General features: G+C 43.2%; 1 protein-coding gene across 1 annotated transcript in view; it reads left to right on the top strand.

Annotated features, from left to right (window-relative positions):
• ANAPC4 (anaphase promoting complex subunit 4) overlaps positions 1–20941 on the top strand; it is a 410841-nt gene that overhangs the window by 33507 nt on the left and 356393 nt on the right. Inside the window, exon 2 of the mRNA XM_086964012.1 lies at positions 7948–8053. Coding sequence (XP_086820138.1) covers positions 7948–8053 — 106 coding nt within the window. The remainder of the gene's footprint in view (positions 1–7947; positions 8054–20941) is intronic.

The following is a 20941-nucleotide window of genomic DNA, read 5'->3' on the forward strand; positions in this document are numbered from 1 at the left end:
CTTAAGCCCCATGGAAAGGGGACGGCGCCAGCGTAAATTTAGAGCCCGTGTGATCTGTTTTACAGAAGCAGCAAAACAAGCATCTGCCCCAAACACGACCCCTGCCTGCCCTTTAGCATTCAGAGACACCGGAGGCCCAGGCGGGGCGCTAGGATATACCTGTCCTTTAAATACCGACCCCAGCCTGCCCTGTAAAGACCGACCAAGCCCTGTCCTAGTAATACAGATCCGAGCCAGCCCTGTAGCAATCAGAGACAACATGCAGCACAGGTGGGATCTATATAGGATACATCTGTAGTATAAATACCGACCCCCAACCTGTCCTGTATATACTGACCCCAGCCTGTCCTGTAATGATCAGAGAAAACCTGCGGCAAAGGGATATACTTGCCCTTTAAATACCAGCCACAGCCTGTCCTGTAAACACCAAACCCGGTCCTACCTCCGAAACATGCGTGAATAATTCCAAATGTACAGGGATGCTGAAATATGCAGAAATATCTTCAAATTTTGCTAGCATCACACAAGATGCAGGGTACTTGACAGGTGTGTAACAGTCAGTGAATACAGGGGTCGACAGTGGCTCTAAGAGCCTGTACACCAACCGAGTCTTAAAACATATTTGGCAAGCAAAGTGTGCACAGCAGAAATGCCTGCAAAACCTTTTACTTTTGGATATTTTATTATCAAAATTGTACTGCAAAATGCATCATTTTAACCTATTTTTTATATATAATTCTCGAGGGGAGACCCCCTCACCCCCCATAAACACCCCTCAGGTCAGTCACATTTGTTCAGGCAAAGTCATACCCCCATTTTACGCCCCACTACTTTCAAACTTCACCAGCCGCCACTGGGAGAAGTGATGTGTGATGGGACATAACGAGACTTGGGACCACTCCAATTTTATACCAGAGTGGAGAGGGCAAACGCTCAGAGCTGCACTTTGTTGCCGTCACGTTTTACTACACAATATTGTATGCTTGCATGATCCTGCTATGATGCTATCTGTACCTGCGTGTTCCTTTCCTACCACGTCATAATTGGGATTGTATTTTACACTATATAGTGCTTAAAATTGCACACAAAAAAGCACCTTGGTCAAATGTCAGCTTATGTCTTCTTACAAAATACTGCTTATTTTATCCCAAAGACTGATATTTACTTTCTTTTTATGAGAGCAAAGTTAGAGAATTTTGTAAAGTATACTATATATCCGAAAAGTTGTAGGATGTCAGTTTCTTTAGTATTACATGACATTTAAATAACTTGTAAACAAACAGTACAAATAGTTCCAATTATATCATCAATTGGAAAAGCACTTTTTTGTAATTCAGAAGTTGATGGAAACAAAGATTTCAATAAGGGTAAAACAAATCAGTACACTTTACTTGGTGATTTGCAAATGATAAATATTTGCAGAAAACCTGAGTTCCAAACATTAAACTTTGTCCCCTATATAGCTTTATCAGTTAAACTGCACCTCAGTTGTCAATGTTGTGGCAAATTCAATAGTGCACATTTACAATCAGCACATTTTCTATCACATCCTGCTTTAGTGGTTGAGATTTACAAGGAAGCCCTTACCACAGGTTCACTTCCAGCTTCTCTTCATGAGTCTCTTCTCGTTCCCTTGCTTAACCCTGGCAGAGACCCCACTCTCCTCTCCTCGTATAGGCCTATAGCAATATTATGGGCAGATTATAAAATCCTAGCTAAGGTGTTAGCGGAGCGATATGTGCAGTTATTACCTACACTGATCCATCCGGATCAGAATGGATCTGTCCAAGGGGGAAACACATCTAATAACATCAGGTTTTTTTCATGTTATGGATCAGACCTCTCTGCCCTACCCTTGTCTTATATTAGACATTGAAAAGGCCTTTGATTCCTTATCTTGGGACTACTTATTCAAAGTGCTGAGGGCCATGGTCTTGGGAGGGCGCCTCTTAGCTAATACAAGGTTACCATCCATGAACACTTTATCTCGAGTACGCATAGGAAGTTTGATTTCTAAGTCTTTTACCATAGGCCAAGGAATATGACAGGGTTGCCTTCTGCCTCCGATCTAATTTACAATTGCCGTCGAGCCAATAGCACAGCGACTTTGTTCGGGGGAGGGGGGCGACAGTGGGGTATCCCACTGGACAGGGAAATGCTAAGAGGCAAATCAGGGGGCAAGCGTATCCTGTATGTGAGCTAGATTTGTATTCTACATGGACAAAGTTTTAAATCAACACAAGTTTTTTTGTACAGCAGACATGCTAAACTTGCGTATTCGAAGTAATGCGTATTCGTATTCTCGTATATAATAATGAAGACATTTGCGGCTCGGTGAAATACATTATTTTCAAAGGAGAACACAATTAGAGACCAGTTATGGGTCAAGAGCATTACAGTTAGGTTGGGTAGATTTTTCAGTTCACTAGAACTGCAGGTCTAGCAACAATTATTATGATTTTTTGAAGCCTGATATATTTTTCTCTCATGTTTAAGATGAAAGGTTAATGCTTTGTCTTTAATTCTTGGCACAGGAAGTTTTAGTACCCATGTAAGCTCTGCTTTTTTGTGCTCAATGTCAAAGAGGACCTCTAACTAAGCCAGAGCCAGGCATCTGGCATGAACCTTCAGTGGCTCGCTCACTCCTAGTTTAATAAAAATGTTAAATAATGACTGCATATTCATAGTGTTTTTAAGTCACAGGCCAGGACCTTGTGGCACTTTACATACACGTGGCACTATTCCAGAGTGCACCTACAAGGATTCAGTTTTGTGTCTTTATGGGTACACACACAGACTTATTCAGCGATCACGTTAAACAAATGAGATGTTCCAACATATAGAATGCATGTCACACAAGTTATTTTAAGTTGCATTTATCTGAAGGTGAAAGGCCAACAAAATAGTGATGAATATTTTGTTCTCTTTTAACCAAGTGTCTGACCGACCCCCTCTGTACTCAGGATCACAGATCCTATAATTTGTTTTATGCAGTTGAATCTCTGAATGAGCTGCAAAATGAGAGGCTCTCATTTTGGTCCCATCTGCAGCACAGGTCAGCATAAATCAGCTAAAGAACTCTCTGTGTATTGGAAGCTCCAGCATCCTGGGCTAAGGCACATGGTTGAGGATAGGGGTGGGTGGATGGGTGGAGTGGTGTGGGGGTCTGGGGCTGAAGCCCTTTTAGTCCAGTGGACATTGCACATCATGTAAAATGAGTGGTTGAAAGGGTGTTGTCTCACGACATGGCAACACTCCCCGCATAGGATCATAAAAAACTTAAGATCCTATGTGGAAATGTTTTCATGTAGTAAGTGAGAACGACTGAGGTGCGGTTATAAAAATATGGAGCGGAGCGTGTATCAGTGTGGTGGTTTATGAAGTGTGAGAGAGACGCACACATTTTTACGATTGTCAGTGTGTTGGCAGTTTTGAAAAGCTTTGCAGGTCACATTATGATATTTCTTTTGATTGTAGTCTGCTTAGCTGGTTATTGCACTGGGATGTCTGATCTGAGATTTTGTGTATAGTTGGGATGGGCATTTTTACTATCATCCCCTATCTGAGTGTCATTGTGAGATGTAAAGAAGTGGTGAGGATGAATAGAGATTTGGGACCTGTATTAATGGACTAGATTATAGTCCTTCAAATTGTCTGGCAGTGTACATTGGTTATTCCATGCATGTTCATTTGGTGATAATTGTTTTTGGGCTGTTTATTATTGGCTATGAACAACCTTGTAGAAGATATGGGTTATGTGGATGTAAGAGGTATAAGTTACATTTGGCTGCCGAATACTGAGTATTATAGTCTTAGTATTATCCTGGGCCATAAATGTTATATATGAAATTACATAACTATATAATGCTCCAGCAAACCGTAGTTCAGCGGTACTTAGCTTACCAGCAAATTAAAAGCAGTTTGCTCATTGGATTGTTTGACCCAGTCTCTGAGTTTATTGTGAGCTAAAGATTGCGCTTGAGGGGGTGGCTGTCTTTCTGGGTTCTTTGCTGTGATGTGGGATGGTGTACTTATCTTGAAAATAGCCATGTTTTCAACTATCTTCTGATGTGTATATGCACTTGGATGCTTCTAATGCTTGCTGATAGTACGTTCCAGAGATTGGCGTCTTGTGCTTAGAAAGCTGTGCCTCTTTACGATTTCTTATGATGAGGTGGTATGGTGATGAGTGGTGCAAGCCTGGAGTGCAGTGTTCTGTTTTCTTTGTATTGTTTGAATTTAACTTGTAGGCATAGCGGTCATTTTCCTTGGGAGGCTCAGCGGACAATGTAGAGTGCCTTGAACATTGGCATAGCTATAGGTAACCAGTGGAGTGATTGCATGACTGAAGCCAGAATTCTCTTGGGTGTAGATAGAGAAGAAGTCTTGCTCCAGCATTTTGGATGGCTTGGAGATTGCAGTTTATGTTGGTATGGAAAGAGGCAACAGAGTGTTATTGTGTAGAAGGCACTGTTTGTGATGTTAACATAGTATAGATCTGAATCCATGGTCACCCCTATGTTTCTGACTTCTCTTGATGTTGTTGGAGGGGCTTCGGTTTCCTTAGGCCACGTGGCAGTAGGCTGGTATTTTTGCCTATATCCGCGGGTCGTAATGTCTTTCTCTGCAGAATTGTGGTTTATTATTATTCATTATCTAGTTTTTGGCACAAAGGCAATCATCTAGTTTTGAATTGTAGAGACCTTCTGGGCTATCCAATTTTAAAATGATTTGGGTGTCATTTGCATAGTTGTGATAAATGAGGTTGAATGATCCAACAGGTTTAGTAAGGGGTTAGGTAGATGTTAAATAATAGAGGTAATATAGCAAACCCCTGAGGGTTGCCACAGTGGCATTCTTTTGCTCACCATACCACCCCAGTTTGGACCCAGCCATGTGCAAATCAGCCTTGACCCTGCAGGAGCAAATGAACGGTGAGTTGGGATGCTACCCAAACAATTGCATGTGGTTAAACAAACTGTAAGCATTCCTTCCATTGCCTTTTGTATGTTTCATGTACTGCCCAAAGTGGCAAGGGTATGCCCAGATGTGGGTCCCCTGCTCACTGCACCACTGAAATTCAGCTATACCTGACTGATGGGAATTGTGAGACAGGCATGATGAAATGCCATCATACAGGGCAATGTGAGAAGTAGGGTAATGCAACAGTATTGACACCTCAACATGTGAAAAAAAAACACTATAGTCTGCAATCATGTTCCATTCATGCCTTGTGCAGAATACTCGCTACAGCCCATCACTGATGATGTTACAATATTGTACAGTGTATATGACCTGCTATAAAGCACCATTAACCATGTAAAATAGGACTGTGAGGAAGACCTGAGAGCTGCTTTATTAATGATCTCACAAGGCCAAGTTGACCAGATTCAACATAATGCAATGGTGATATCACAAAGGTACAGTGAGATACCGTTATAGTATTGCATTGGGATTCCATGTACATAGCACGTTTGACCTCTTACGAGGCACAGAAGCACATTGAAACACTAACCATTCACCAATACCACATACCAGGTTAGATAGGATTTTCTGCTCAGTGTCCTTGGCATCCCAAATTTTTGACTCCACGTATCTTGGAAAGATGCAATCCGACCACAACCTACTTGAATTAATCCTTGAATGGGGAGGGCGCCCACCCCGGTCCTAACCTGGCGGCTCTGGCCACCAACTCTGGAGGATACGGTTTTTCAGGATACAATAAGTACAACCATAACTAATTATTTTTCAGAAAATGATAACTCTGCATCTTCCCCCTTATTGGAATGGGATGCCTTTGAGTCAGTGATTAGGGGCACGGCATTAGGGGCAACTGTAGCTGCGCGGCAAGAAACGCGCAAGAGCCTTATCATGGTGGAATAATCCCTTAACCCCTTCGATGCTGATGACGAGCTCAGCTCGTCATCAGCCGCGGTGGTCGTGTGCGGATGAGGAGCTGAGCTCGTCATCTAACGCGGCTTTTAGAAAAAAGCTGCGTAGCGGAAAAATAACCGCCGCAGCGATGCGGTTAATAATTTGGAAAATTCAGCTATCACTGATCTGACTGACCAAGCACGACTACAAGAAGCCAGAATTAAATACGCTGAACTTCTTTAACAACTTCGCCTGATAGATTACAGAGCAAACACTCAGTACAGTCATAAAGAGGCAGACAAATCGGGCACCCTTTTGGCACACCTCATACATAATGCTCTCTCCAGCCCCGCTATCGGAAATATCTCTCCCAAATGGTACTGTTGTGCTTACGCAGGAAGAGATTAATCTTGCTTTCTTCACCTACTATAAAATCCTGTACAGTGCTCCAGCTGTTGCATCGCAGGAACACATTACAGCATTTTTGAATAACCTCACCCACCCTAAACTGACAACAGCTGCTCAAACAGACTTAAAAGCCCCTATTACTTTAACTGAAATAAAAGAAGCCATCAAGGACCTTCCCACAAAAAAGACCCGAGGTTTAGATGGACTACAGGCTGACTTTTATTCGGCATATGCTGACAAACTGGCCCATGCCTAGAGAACCTCTAAGACTGCTTTTGAGAAGCGCACTTTTCCATTAACAACTATGCAAGCGATAGTTTCCTCCCTCCCCAAACCGAATAGAGGCCCTCGTGACATGCCAGGCTACCGCCCCCTTTCATTATTATCCTTTCATTATTATTAATCATTAAAGCTCCTTTGAATAAAACGCCCTCTCAAATACACCAGAACAAGAAAGCACCATGGTTTAATGAGCGTCTGCTCTCCTTAAAAAAGCTCAGTAAGAGAGCAGAAAGGGACTGGAGAAAAGACTTCGACCTAGATAAAACATACATTTGCAATGCAATAGGTCTCGCATTTACACACGTTTGAGCTATTGGCATTGTAAATGACAATGCCTTTTATTTATGTTTCGGTTTTGAAATCATAAATAAAAGGCATTGTCATTTACAATGCCAATAGCTTTAACATTCGTAAATGCGTGACCTATTGCTTTGTAAATGCTTGTTTTCTGTTTTTGTTGCACGATTTTCCTTGGCCGGGGGTGCGAGGAGGAGGGAGGGTCTGGTCTGTAAATCCACACTCGCTGGCCGGCGCCGTGCAGAAACAAAAGCGTATGTTGAAGCATAGCCCTCCCCTCAGCTTCTTAAATCTAAGTTGAAAGCATTGCCATTTAATAATAAATAAATATTCTACCGCAGCATGCCATAGGCAAGTGTTTGTAAGGTTGTTGAATTGCAGTGTTGCTTAAGTGCATAGTGTGTAGTCCGGGATAGAACATATGATTTACATTAATATGTCACTGTGTGTGGTTGAAAGGTACAAAGGATGCTATGACGAAAGCCTTACTTAAAAGTGCAATAGCGACATTGGGCAGTGAGAAAGAAGACCTGATATATGTATATCTTGATTCTGCCGCACCTAGCGACAACGCAAAAGCGCTCTGCAGTCATTATTTATATATAGCAAGCTTTTGAAGTGTGAGTATTTTGATATTTTTTAGAATTTTGGAAAGAGTTGGACTTGTTACTCAGAAAACTGGAGCCGAAAGTATGAAGAGTAATAACCACAATTCTTAGTTAAATATGAACCCGTATAATGTGTGCATAAATATGAATTTCATATATGGTATTATGAACTTCTTTTAAGTCTATTTACATTGTAAGATCAATAATCTCGTAGAAAATTGCATCACAAGTAAAACAGAACTGTGAATTTCCTTCACAGGAAAACGAGGCTAACAGTTCTTTGTGTTTTGGGAATTGTAAAGAATGTGTATTTTCTTGTGGGTATTTCATCTGGAGAAATGTTTCTTTATTTGTTGTTTACTACATTTACTGAGATTCATGTCTACATATTTAATTCTTTGAAATAAGATCCAACATATGGTTTTATGTCACAGATTTGTGTCAGATATAATGTTTTTCAATTATATTGGATTTCCAGGTTTTGCTACATCGACTTGCAAACTTTCAGAGAGTGTGGAGTTTACCCCCTAATGAAAATACTGGGAAGGAAGTCACATCACTTGCTTGGAGACCAGATGGCAAAAGTAATGTTTCCGTTTTTTACAATGTCCTTTTCTGGCAATATTGATGGTACTCCGGTTTATGTCTGGGACGGTTTACAGTAACATTAGCCCCATAGTGTGGAGACTGCAAAACAAAACAACCAGTCATACAGACAGATGTTATACAGTATAGTAACATGAAGTATACTTGTAGAATTATTAGGTCTCTCCTGCGGCAGCACACGTGTGCTGTTGCTTGCGAGAGATATTGTATTCAACACGGGCCTTGGAGACTGCCCATTGCTTACCATTCGTTGGCTTCATTGTCATTCTCATTTGCTGCCTTCTAATTAGCCAGCTAATGCCGATCTCACTTTCTCTTCTTTCGTTTTGGCCTTCCCTGAAGCATGGCTAAGTACCTATTGCTTCATTTCAATTAATGTTCATCCACTTGTTTCTCTGTGATTGAGGTACCTTTTTTCTACTTCCCACACTCCTCCCGCTCTATTTCTTGTTGCTGTCATCGCTCCAGCCTGTTGCTGCTTTTATTCGCAGTTGAGCACTGTACTAGAGTACACTTTTTTAGGTCTCGCCTGTCGATGCGCATGCGCATCGAGCTTGCGAGACTATGGGGGCTTAAACAGTCTTTAACCAACTTGCAAGGAATCGTGGCGATTCCTTGCAGTGCCCGTGAAATTCAAGCTCAATGCGCATGTGCATTGTAATTAAAAGCACGTGCACATGAAAGCGACAAGGCTCCCTCCCACGGCAATCCCCAACCCCATCCGCCAGCACCTCCCCTCTCTCTCGCACCCACCCCAGCCGCCAGCACCTCCCCTCTCTCTCCCCGCACACAGACAGGGTCGCATTCCTCCCGCCAGCACCTCCCCTCTCTCTCGCACCCACCCCCAGCCGCCAGCACCTCCCCTCTCTCTCCCCGCACACAGACAGGGTCGCATTCCTCCCGCCAGCACCTCCCCTCTCTTTCGCACCCACCCCCAGCCGCCAGCACCTCCCCTCTCTCTCCCCGCACACAGACAGGGTCGCATTCCTCCACAGACAGGCTGCCATTTCTCATCCCCCTCCCCAGCCACCAGCTCCTCTGTCTCGTCTCCCTTAACCATGCACAACTCACACACTATTTTTAAAATTAAATTCGCCAGCCTTCGACATCTGTTCCCCAGCCCCCAGCCGCCAGAACCTCCCCTCTCTCTCCCCGGACACAGCCAGGATCGCAATTCTCCTCCCCCTCCCCCTCTCTCTACCCGGACACAGCCAGGCTCGCAATTCTCCTCCCCCTCACCAGACGCCAGCACCTCCCCTCTCTCTCCCTGGACACAGCCAGCCTCGCATTTCTCCTCCCCCTCCCCATCCGCCAGCACCTCCCCTCTCTCTCCCTGCAGTATCACGGATGTGTCTCGTTTCAAACACGCATTTCACAGCTTCGCATTGAGTACTAAAATATGTACATGTGTGGGAGTGAACGGCAGCGTTCAAATGCTGGTTGCAAGTTGCAGCCCGTTCCTTTCTGCTGATACTTACTTTGTATCGAGTGCCCAGCCTTCATACTTAAAACCAGGGCTTCAAACTGAGCCAGCAAAGGGAAGCCGCATTGAAAGCCCCCTCAGCCACCCACCCCATCAACCCACACAAAACAGATAGAGGGCTGCCATTGTTTTTGATTTGGGTGGGCTCAACAGCATTTGAACGCTGTCTATTGGCATTTTAATTTATTGTTCATTATCAGACTCGCAATAAATGGTGCTCGTTTAGCAACGGATCCTTTCGTACAACACACACTCCGTTCACACCACTTCGCCACACCACAACAAAATTTTCATACACACATACCCGGATCAAGGGGACTTTCACACACCCCCTCTATTACGTCTCCTTGGGTTACATTTATACGCACACACAACACACAACACATACTACATTACACGCACAACTTATGGATTGCTAACACAGCTTATGCTTACTTAACACTACCAACCTGCTAGACAGTGGCCACAGCTTCTAATTACACTTGGGACACAAATCTGGCACACAATCTCTTATTCATATGCATAGTAACAGACATCCCTATATACCAGGCGTACCTCCTCATCCACTCGGCATCTATCACCCACTCTGCATCTATCACCTCTGCAGACCCACTCTGCACCTTGCACCCACTCTGCACCTTGCACCCACTCTGCACCTTGCACCCACTCTGCACCTTGCACCCACTCTGCACCTTGCACCCACTCGGCACCTTGCACCCACTCGGCAGCTTGCACCCACTCTGCAGCTTGCACCCACTCTGCAGCTTGCACACATACACACAGGAAAACACAACTCACAGCCAATACTTTACTGCTGATCAGTATACATCCAGACTCGCTACAAATGTTGCTCGTTTAACAACGGATCCTTTCTTACAACACACACTCCGTTCACACCACTTCGCCACACCACAACAAAGTTTTTATACACACATTCACGGATCAAGGGGACTTTCACACACACACTCTATTACGTCTCCTTGGGTTGCATTTTGACGCACACAGAACACACAACACATACTAAATTACACGCACACCCAAAAAAGAAAAAATGACAGCAAGTTCGAGGCACAGGAGGGATGGCTAGCTTTACTTTCAAAAGACTTGTGTCAAAACGAATAAAAAAAATAAAAAAACACCCCATTCAGCTGGCCTACTATTTCCCCACATCCCTCTACAGCGTGATACGATCACACTCCCACAACCTCCATCACGCACCATCACTTAGCAACACACCCTCACACACAACCTCAACAGCCTCACCCTCACACACACTCAATCACCCTCACCCACTCACCATCACACACCATCACTCAACAACACCCCCAAACCCTCCCACCCCCTCACACCCCCTCACCCTCACAAACACTCACCCTCACCCACAGTCACACACTCAACCTTCAAACTCGCACACCCTCACTCACCTTGACACCCTCACAACACTCAGCCTCACTCACGCTCAAACTATCACCTTCACTCACCCACACCTATCATCACACACTATCACACCCCATTACCCTCACCTTCACACACCCTCACACCATCACCCTCACACCCACACTCATACTCACACCGTCACCCTCACTCACCCTCACACACCCTCACACCCCCTAAAAATCACATCCAATCACCCTCACACCGTCCAAGTCCACCCTCACAACCCTCAAACCCTCACTCATACTCACATCGTCACCCTCACTCACCCTCACACACCATCACACCCCCTGACCCTCACATCCACTCACCCTCACACCGTCAAAGACAACACTCCAACTACACCATAAAAGTACAATACCACACTACAACTCTACACTCCAACTACAACTCCACCCTCAAACTCCACACAAAAATAACGTTAGTCAACATTTACACTCACCCCCTCATCCTCACACACACACTCACAACACTCACACCCTCACTCATACTAAAACAGTCACCCTCAATCACTCTCACACACCATCACGCACCCTCAAACACCCAAAGACTCACATCCACTCACCCTCACACTCACACAGTCCAAGTCCACCCTCCAACTACACCCTATACCTACAATACCACCCTACAACTCTACACTCCAACTACAACTCTACTCTCCAAATCCACACATAAATAACGTAAGGCAACATTTATTTTAATACGTAAAATTCGGATTACACACTTGTAGCTATTAAAACATTAAAACTTAATGCAACGCAAGGACAGTGCAGCAATTAATACACAAAAATCAAGAAAGGGATTGTAAAATAAAACAGTTCTTTCACAAAGATCATAAATGCACACAAAATAGACAAACATGAATACACAGCAAAAAATACAACAATTTTTAAGTGGACAAAGTGAGCTAAAGGAAAAAAATTCACAACAGAAAGCACTTACTAAAGTAAGGGGAAATAAACAAGTAAACAATGCCAGAAATATTCAAAAACACAAACAAAATGCGTCATCACAAAAGCACAAGACTCTGGTGTTGCTCTGACTGATGCTGCTGTTGCACGAAGTGTTTTGGTGGTGCTAAGTGCACAACCACAGGAACACCGTACACCAAAACAGCATCAAACAACATCAAAAGAGCACTACTCAACAACACAACAGCCAACGCCCCTTGCCCACGCAGCTCTTCACAAAAAATTAGGGAAGTACAGAAAATACAAAAACATCTTAAGATGTCTACCCTTATGCCCATAAATTAAAAGCAACACCCTTATTCTCACTGTTGCATACATCAAAGATAGTTCACATACACATTCTGATCTAACACATACTAAGCTAAAAAAACACAAAACACGTTTGGGGAAGAAAATAGACTGCATACAGTACTACAAATTTACACATACTGTGACAAACTCCAAAAGGCTCACATGCACTCACCCTCACACTCACACCGTCCAAGTCCAGTCTCCAACTACACCCTATAACTACAATACAACTCTACAACTCTACACTCCAAATACAACTCCAGCCTCCAACTGTACACATAAATATCGTTAAGCAACTATTTGAATTATACGTAAAAAGAGGATTACACACTTGCAGCTAGTCCAAAAAGCAAACTTAAAGCAACGTAAGGAGGGTGCAGCTATTAATACACAAATATGCAAACAGGGATTGGAAAATAAAACCATTCTTTCACAAAAAGCATAAAATACACACATTACATCACTGTACATCATCTTAATACATTGCTAGGGAAAATAAATTCAGCAAATACACAAAGTTTCCTTTAATACATCGAGTACCTCAATAACATATAATCCGGCTACTTCAGCATCGCAGGGAAAAAACAATGCAAACACAACATACATAAATATATTATAAACTAAATAGCACTTCAAAGTTCAAATAACAGCTCTTGTACGTCAAATAACAAACACCAGCAAAAAATACATTACATTACAGTTTTAGAAAACATATGCATTACATATCGACAATTGAAAACAAGACTTTAATTTACATTACATTACAAACATTTACAACACTCAGCCTCACTCACGCTCAAACTATCACCTTCACTCACCCACACCTATCATAACACACTATCACATCCCATTACCCTCACCTTCACACACCCTCACACCCACACTCATACTCACACCGTCACCCTCACTCACCCTCACACAACATCACACACCCTCACACCCCCTAAAAATCACATCCAATCACCCTCACACCGTCCAAGTCCACCCTCACAACCCTCAAACCCTCTCATACTCACATCGTCACCCTCACTCACCCTCACACACCATCACACACACTCACACCCCCTGACCCTCATATCCACTCACCCTCACACTCACACCGTCAAAGACAACACTCAAACTACACCATAAAAGTACAATACCACACTACAACTCTACACTCCAACTACAACTCCACCCTCAAACTCCACACAAAAATAACGTTAGTCAACATTTACACTCACCCCCTCATCCTCACACATACACTCACAACACTCACACCCTCACTCATACTAAAACAGTCACCCTCAATCACTCTCACACACCATCACGCACCCTCAAACACCCAAAGACTCACATCCACTCACCCTCACACTCACACAGTCCAAGTCCACCCTCCAACTACACCCTATACCTACAATACCACCCTACAACTCTACACTCCAACTACAACTCTACTCTCCAAATCCACACATAAATAACGTAAGGCAACATTTATTTTAATACGTAAAATTCGGATTACACACTTGTAGCTATTAAAACATTAAAACTTAATGCAACGCAAGGACAGTGCAGCAATTAATACACAAAAATAAAGAAAGGGATTGTAAAATAAAACAGTTCTTTCACAAAGATCATACATGCACACAAAATAGACAAACATATGAATACACAGCAAAAAATACAACAATTTTTAAGTGGACAAAGTGAGCTAAAGGAAAAAAATTCACAACAGAAAGCACTTACTAAAGTAAGGGAAAATAAACAAGTAAACAATGCCAGAAATAATCAAAAACACAAACAAAATGCGTCATCACAAAAGCACAAGACTCTGGTGTTGCTCTGACTGATGCTGCTGTTGCACGAAGTGTTTTGGTGGTGCTAAGTGCACAACCACAGAAACACCGTACACCAAAACAGCATCAAACAACATCAAAAGAGCACTACTCAACAACACAACAGCCAACACCCCTTGCCCACGCAGCTGTTCACAAAAAATTAGGGAAGTACAGAAAATACAAAAACATCCTAAGACGTCTACCCTTATGCCCATAAATTAAAAGCTACACCCTTATTCTCACTGTTGCATACATCAAAGATAGTTCACATACACATTCTGATCTAACACATACTAAGCTACAAAACACGTTTGGGGAAGAAAATAGACTGCATACAGTACTACAAATTTACACATACTATGGCAAACTCCAAAAGGCTCACATGCACTCACCCTCACACTCACACCGTCAAAGTCCAGCCTCCAACTACACCCTATAACTACAATACAAACTCTACAACTCTACACTCCAAATACAACTCCAGCCTCCAACTGTACACATAAATATCGTTAAGCAACTATTTGAATTATACGTAAAAAGAGGATTACACACTTGCAGCTAGTCCAAAATGCAAACTTAAAGCAACGCAAGGAGGGTGCAGCTATTAATACACAAATATGCAAACAGGGATTGGAAAATAAAACAATTCTTTCACAAAACGCATAAAATACACACATTACATCACTGTACATCCTCTTAATACATTGCTAGGGAAAATAAATTCAGCAAATACACAAAGTTTCCTTTAATACATCGAGTACCTCAATAACATATAATCCGGCTACTTCAGCATCACAGGAAAAAAACAATGCAAACACAACATACATAAATATATTATAAACTTAATAGCACTTCAAAGTTCAAATAACAGCTCTTGTACGTCAAATAACAAACACCAGCAAAAAATACATTACATTACAGTTTTAGAAAACATATGCATTACATATCGACAATTGAAAACAAGACTTTAATTTACATTACATTACAAACATTTACAAATATTACGATCGAAAAAAAAAATGTCAACAGTTATAAAAACACCCTCCTATTCAGTCGTTAACTTAAAGATAGTATAGATACTACATTACATTACATAAAAAAACACTTTGGAATACATTCTTACCTGTCAAACGACGCAGCAACAGCACAGGAACAAGAACACGCCTTCCGCGCACCAACATTCTTGATCTCTGGGGAATTCCAGCGTTGACGTAAGCAAATCGGAACGCAACGTCAAAAACGTCGCGCTCCGATTGGCTAGAAATAAACGTCAAGGAAACGTACACACTCACAACAAAAAAAAATAAACTAGAACGCTAACGTAGGGAACGTCAAGGTGACGCATTGCGTCGGCCATTTTTAAAATAATAAAATTAATACGGGACTCCACAGACACCTAAAACACACATAACACCACACAGTAATTAAAAAACATACACAGTTCTATTACATACAAAAATACACATAAGACAGGACAATTACAAAGGGAAGATCTATCACGTTTTTTTACACTACACATATTAAATAATTAATATTAACATACACACACTCATAACATCACCCTCACACACCAAAACTCTCACACTCCTTCACACACCCTCAATCACCCTGACACAACATCTCCCTCACACACCATCACACACCTTCAGCCTCACACCCACTCACTCACACTCACCCTCACACACACTCACACCCCCTCACACTCACACCCCCTCACACACCCTCACTCCCCTCAAAAAATAACACCCCTCACAACAAGCTCACACTCACTACACCGGACAGCCGCACCCACTCACACCCCTCACACTCTCTCACCATCAACACCCCTCAGCCTCACACAGCCTTACCCTCATCCCCTCACCCTCACACACCCTCAATCACCCTCACACCATCACCCTCACACACCCTAACTCTCACCCTCAACAACTCACACACACTCACACTCCCTCGCTCACCCTCACCCTCACACACACTCACACCCCCTCACCCTCACACCCCATCACCCTCACACACCCTCACTCCCATCACAACATCACACCCCTCACAACACTCTCACACTCACTACACCTCACACACTCACCCTCAAAAACCCTCACACCCCCTCACTCACACTCACTCACAATCACTCACACTCAGCCTCACACACCCTCACGCTCACACACCGTCACACACCCTCTGCCTAACAACACCTCTCTCACCCTCAATCACCCTCACACACACTCACACTCACACACCGTCACACACCCGAACCTCACACCCCCTCACTCACCCTCACACACACACCTCCTCACCCTCAAACACCTTACACTCACACACACACACGCTCCCCTAAAACCCATCACAGCACTCTCACACTCACTACACCTCACACACTCTCAGCCGCAAACAACCTCACTCATCCTCACCCTCACACACACTCACACCCCCTCACCCTCACACCCCATCACACTCACACACGCTCACTCCCCTCACCCTCACAACAACACCCTCACACCCCCTCACTCACACTCACAATGACTCACACTCACCCTCACACACCCTCACCCTCACACACTGTCACACACCCTCTGCGTAACAACACCTCTCACACCCTCACTCACACACACTCACACTCACGCACCGTCACACACCCGAAGCCTCACACCCCCTCACTCACCCTCACACACACACACACCCTCACCCTCAAACACATGACATTCACACACACACCCTCCCCTGACACCCGTCACAACACTCTCACACTCACTACACCTCGCACACTCACCATCAAACACCCTCCCACACACTCACCCACGCTCAGCCTTGCAACTTGTCACAATAAACACGCCTCACACTCACACACCCTTACCATCATCCCCTCAGCCTCATTCACATTCAATCAACGTCACAACACCTAACTCTCAGACTCACCCACTCACACACAATCACACTCCCTAACTCACCCTCACACACCCTCAGCCTCACACCGTCACACACCCTCACTAAACATCAAAAACACTCACTCACCCTCACACACCCTCACCAACACACACCGTCACATACACTCAGCCTCACAAACACTCACTCAACTTCACCATCACACACACTCACACCCCCTCACACTCACACTCCCTCACACTTACAACACTCATGCTCACACCCCTCACACTCACATTCCTCACTCTCACACCCCTCACACCACTCAAGCCACAGATGGGTGTGTGATGGGAGGACGCTCAGCTTGCAGGGCTGTGCTTCTATCCCCTGCTGCACTCTCCTGCTCTCTATAAATGTGGCATAACAACATAAGCTGCCATCAAAGTCACGTCAATACAAATCATGTGGCATTCCAAATGCTATAGGTGTCACATTCAAAAAAATTAAAACTATTGGCATTGTAAATGACTAATCTATCAATGTAGCTATTTGGAAAAACTACACACAAAAAAAACCACAAAAAATTTACAATACCAATAGCTCCCACTTTTCTAATGCGAGACCTATTGCATTTCCAATGCTTGTTCTAAGCTTGGTTTTGTTTTCTCCTACATTGTACTGTGTGTTATTACTTTCTTTTACTGAGATCTGTTTATTACGTTTTCAAAAAGGTATAGTGGGGTTCCAGAACATTGTAATAGATAGAATTGTGCATAGAGGAGATAGTACGAGTACTCATCATTGCAGCCATTAACTACAGATCACATCTTATTTGCTGAGGTACATGTGTGATATTTTCATGACGACTCAGGCATCGTATATACACAAAACATTCACCAGCAAATAGTAGTCTAGGAAGGAAAAGGAGGTATTATGAATGTGCAGTTATCTGTTATAGGGGTTCCCAGTGCTGTTTCCCTTCTAGATTGAGTAGGGTGGGTTATGAGGCGTTTAGAGTCTTGTATCACCTGTTTAGAGATCTTTTAGTGCCGCTGAATTAGTGAATAATCTTCTCAAATGGTGTAAGGGTTTGCATAGCGGTCGGGGCATAAGGGGCTTGTAGGGCTCAGTGTCACAATTGGAGATGTTGGAGACCTGAAGATTTGGTGAGGTGAAATTCAGTTTTCCATTATTCACAGGATTTAATGGTGCCCTTCATGACAAGAGCTCCCAGTGTCCTGCACTCGCCCTGCTCCCATTCGGGGAACGAGGTTTGAGCCATCGCAGGTGTGAAATCAGGATTCTGAGCATTCGGGGTACTAGGGGATGGGAACGTTGTGAGGCCCATTTTAACAGCTATTTGATCCCAGATATCAAGAACTATCTTAGTGGAGTTGGCTATCTATAGATTTGTAGGCTGCAGATGGCATGCAGGAATCGATTTTTACCCTGCTTTGCCTGTGCAGTATTACTTTTAATTGTCAGTATGCTTTACTGACTTGACTTTGAAAACAGGCGCTTACATAAAGCCTTTACGTCGCTTGATTTTCTTACTAAACAGGCACATACATAAGTTTTTTACATTGCCGTGACTGAAGTGTAATGCTCTAATTTTCCATTTAGTATTGTCTCACAGGAGTGTGATTTAAGCGCTTATTTGAAAGTCGGTCACTCGCACTCACAATTAAAAGTAACGTTGCCCAGCAAAAATGAAAAACGGCCAGGCAGTGCAACAAATGCGATAGTGGGTAATAACTCCTATATCACTTAAGTGTAAGCTCCTTACGCGTATGCTTACATTGAAATGACGTCCCACCACTAATAAAAGTAGTGTTATACCGGAAAATTACACCTCTGAAACCATATTGTAATAAAACTACTCCAGCTTTCTGTACAGCTGCGCGCGCATGAACTCTTGAGAATTGGCCACGAATAGCCACCTTCACTTATGCCCCCAGGCGCATGCCATCCTTTTCTGGTGTAACATTGCTTTATTACTTTTGTTAGTCATAGTAGTTTTCTTTAAACATTTGCCGGCGTAACATTACTTGTCATTTTTTTAGCCTTTTTATACTGCAGCATTGCTCCTATGCAGCATAGCTTGGGAAAAAAGGCGCGTTGACGCAGTCAACACTAGCTGCGTCATAAGGTTTTTTTTGGGTCAAAGGGAGGGGTGGTGGACTTTGTAGTCACACATTCATCAGAAGGACCGCTACGCTGCTCCACCTAATACGTCCGCTCCCTGCCGGTTGGTAATCAATGGTGCATGATGAGCTACAAATGATATTGTCTTAGGTAGGAATCAATTGGGCACACCTTAGGTTTATCCCGTTTTTCTAGTAATGTAGGACTTAGGGGACACCACTTTTATGATAGGTTTAGGGATCCAACAGCCCCAATGAATGCCCCAGACCTTAATGGCTCTTTGCGTGGGCAGAAACATGTTGGTCTTTTGAGAGATGGATCAGAGACCTAATTTCTCTGTAAGGTCTATCGACTGCTTTTGTTTTTAACATACCTCAGTTCCTCACTTATAAAGGTGATCATCGAGGAACCTGAAGGCACTTTTAATTAAACTGGATCCCGCTTTATACTGTAAGATTTATGCAAGAACTACCTCCTACCACCAGAAGTCTTTGCGGAGGTTGAATCCGCTCTGGTAGTACCATCTTACCAGGGTGGGGAGAGAATGTCTATGATGAAGCATGACACAATATTGTGTGTGAGACATCCTCTTCCATTAAGGATGGACTTCTAGACCTCCTTCATAATTTTACATAACGCACTATCTCTGGTTCTCCATCACGGACCGCTTTTTTCACTGCTGTTACATTAACTATTGGCTACCTACTTCTTTTGTGTTTAGTACTTCCTGCCTAAATCTCCACAACAAACTGCAGTGTCAGTGAGAATAAAGATTTGATTTTTATTTGCTTTTTAAAATTGTAGTTCTATAAAAAGAAGCTTGGCTAGTATTCACAAACACAGCAAGATGATGGATGGATTGCTGAAACTTTTGAACCACTCACCCCCATTCAAGAAATATGAGTTTTCATCCATTGTTCCTAGGATGCTTGTTTCCGGTCTGGGGAGCCCTGGCCTGACAGTTCAGGCTGGACTGTTCTCTTGGTGAGCAGGTTCAAGACTGATTTGCATATGGCTGGGTCTAAACTGGAATGGCATGGTGAACAAAAAAATGATGGATTTAGACACAGATCTATGTACTGGGGGTGAATGTTTGACATTTTTCAGCATCCCGTCATCAGACTAAAATCACGCCCATTCACAATTAAAAGTAAGGTTGCCCTGACAAATCAGAGTTGTATTTACATTCAATATTATACCTTTTATTTCTACTCTGATTTTTAGGTGCAATATTACTTTTACCTGTGAGTGCCTATGTATGAGTTTTAAAACACGCTTGTACATCACGCTCCTATCACTGCACTGTAAATAGTATGTATAAGTGCATGTTTATCAACATAAAAAGCAGTGTAAACACGTACATGGTTTGGAAGTAAATTGCACAGTTAGCATTAAAACTGATGTTTTACCTACAAATCAAAATCACTTAATGTTCTCTGTAAACATGCCCTGAAATTCGTTCTTTCCATTGTAGGGACAGAAGTATGATTTAACCCCTTGCGTGCGGGAACACTCCCTCCCTGGTGCTGCGAACGACCGTTGGCCGACGCAGCCCCGCCCACCCTTTAGAACGCCCGCACCGCAGCGAAATTGCCGCCGCAGTTGAGGCGTTCAGTATGGGATTTGAAAGTCCATCACATGCACTCATCATTAAAACTGTGAAACAGCAAACACAAAAAGTCTAAACAAATGCTGCAACGTTGCAGACCGCGCAACAAATTCGACGTCCAATAATGAGGCTTATATCGCTACAATGTAAACCACTTTATTCATGTGCACTCTTGCAATAAAATTAATTGCTACCACTAATGCAAATGTTATACTAGGAACTTATGCACACAGTCATCATGATTGGCACGTGGACTACGC

The sequence above is a fragment of the Lissotriton vulgaris genome, chromosome 3_2, assembly GCF_964263255.1.
Source record: "Lissotriton vulgaris chromosome 3_2, aLisVul1.2, whole genome shotgun sequence".
Classification (NCBI taxonomy): Eukaryota; Metazoa; Chordata; class Amphibia; order Caudata; family Salamandridae; genus Lissotriton; species Lissotriton vulgaris.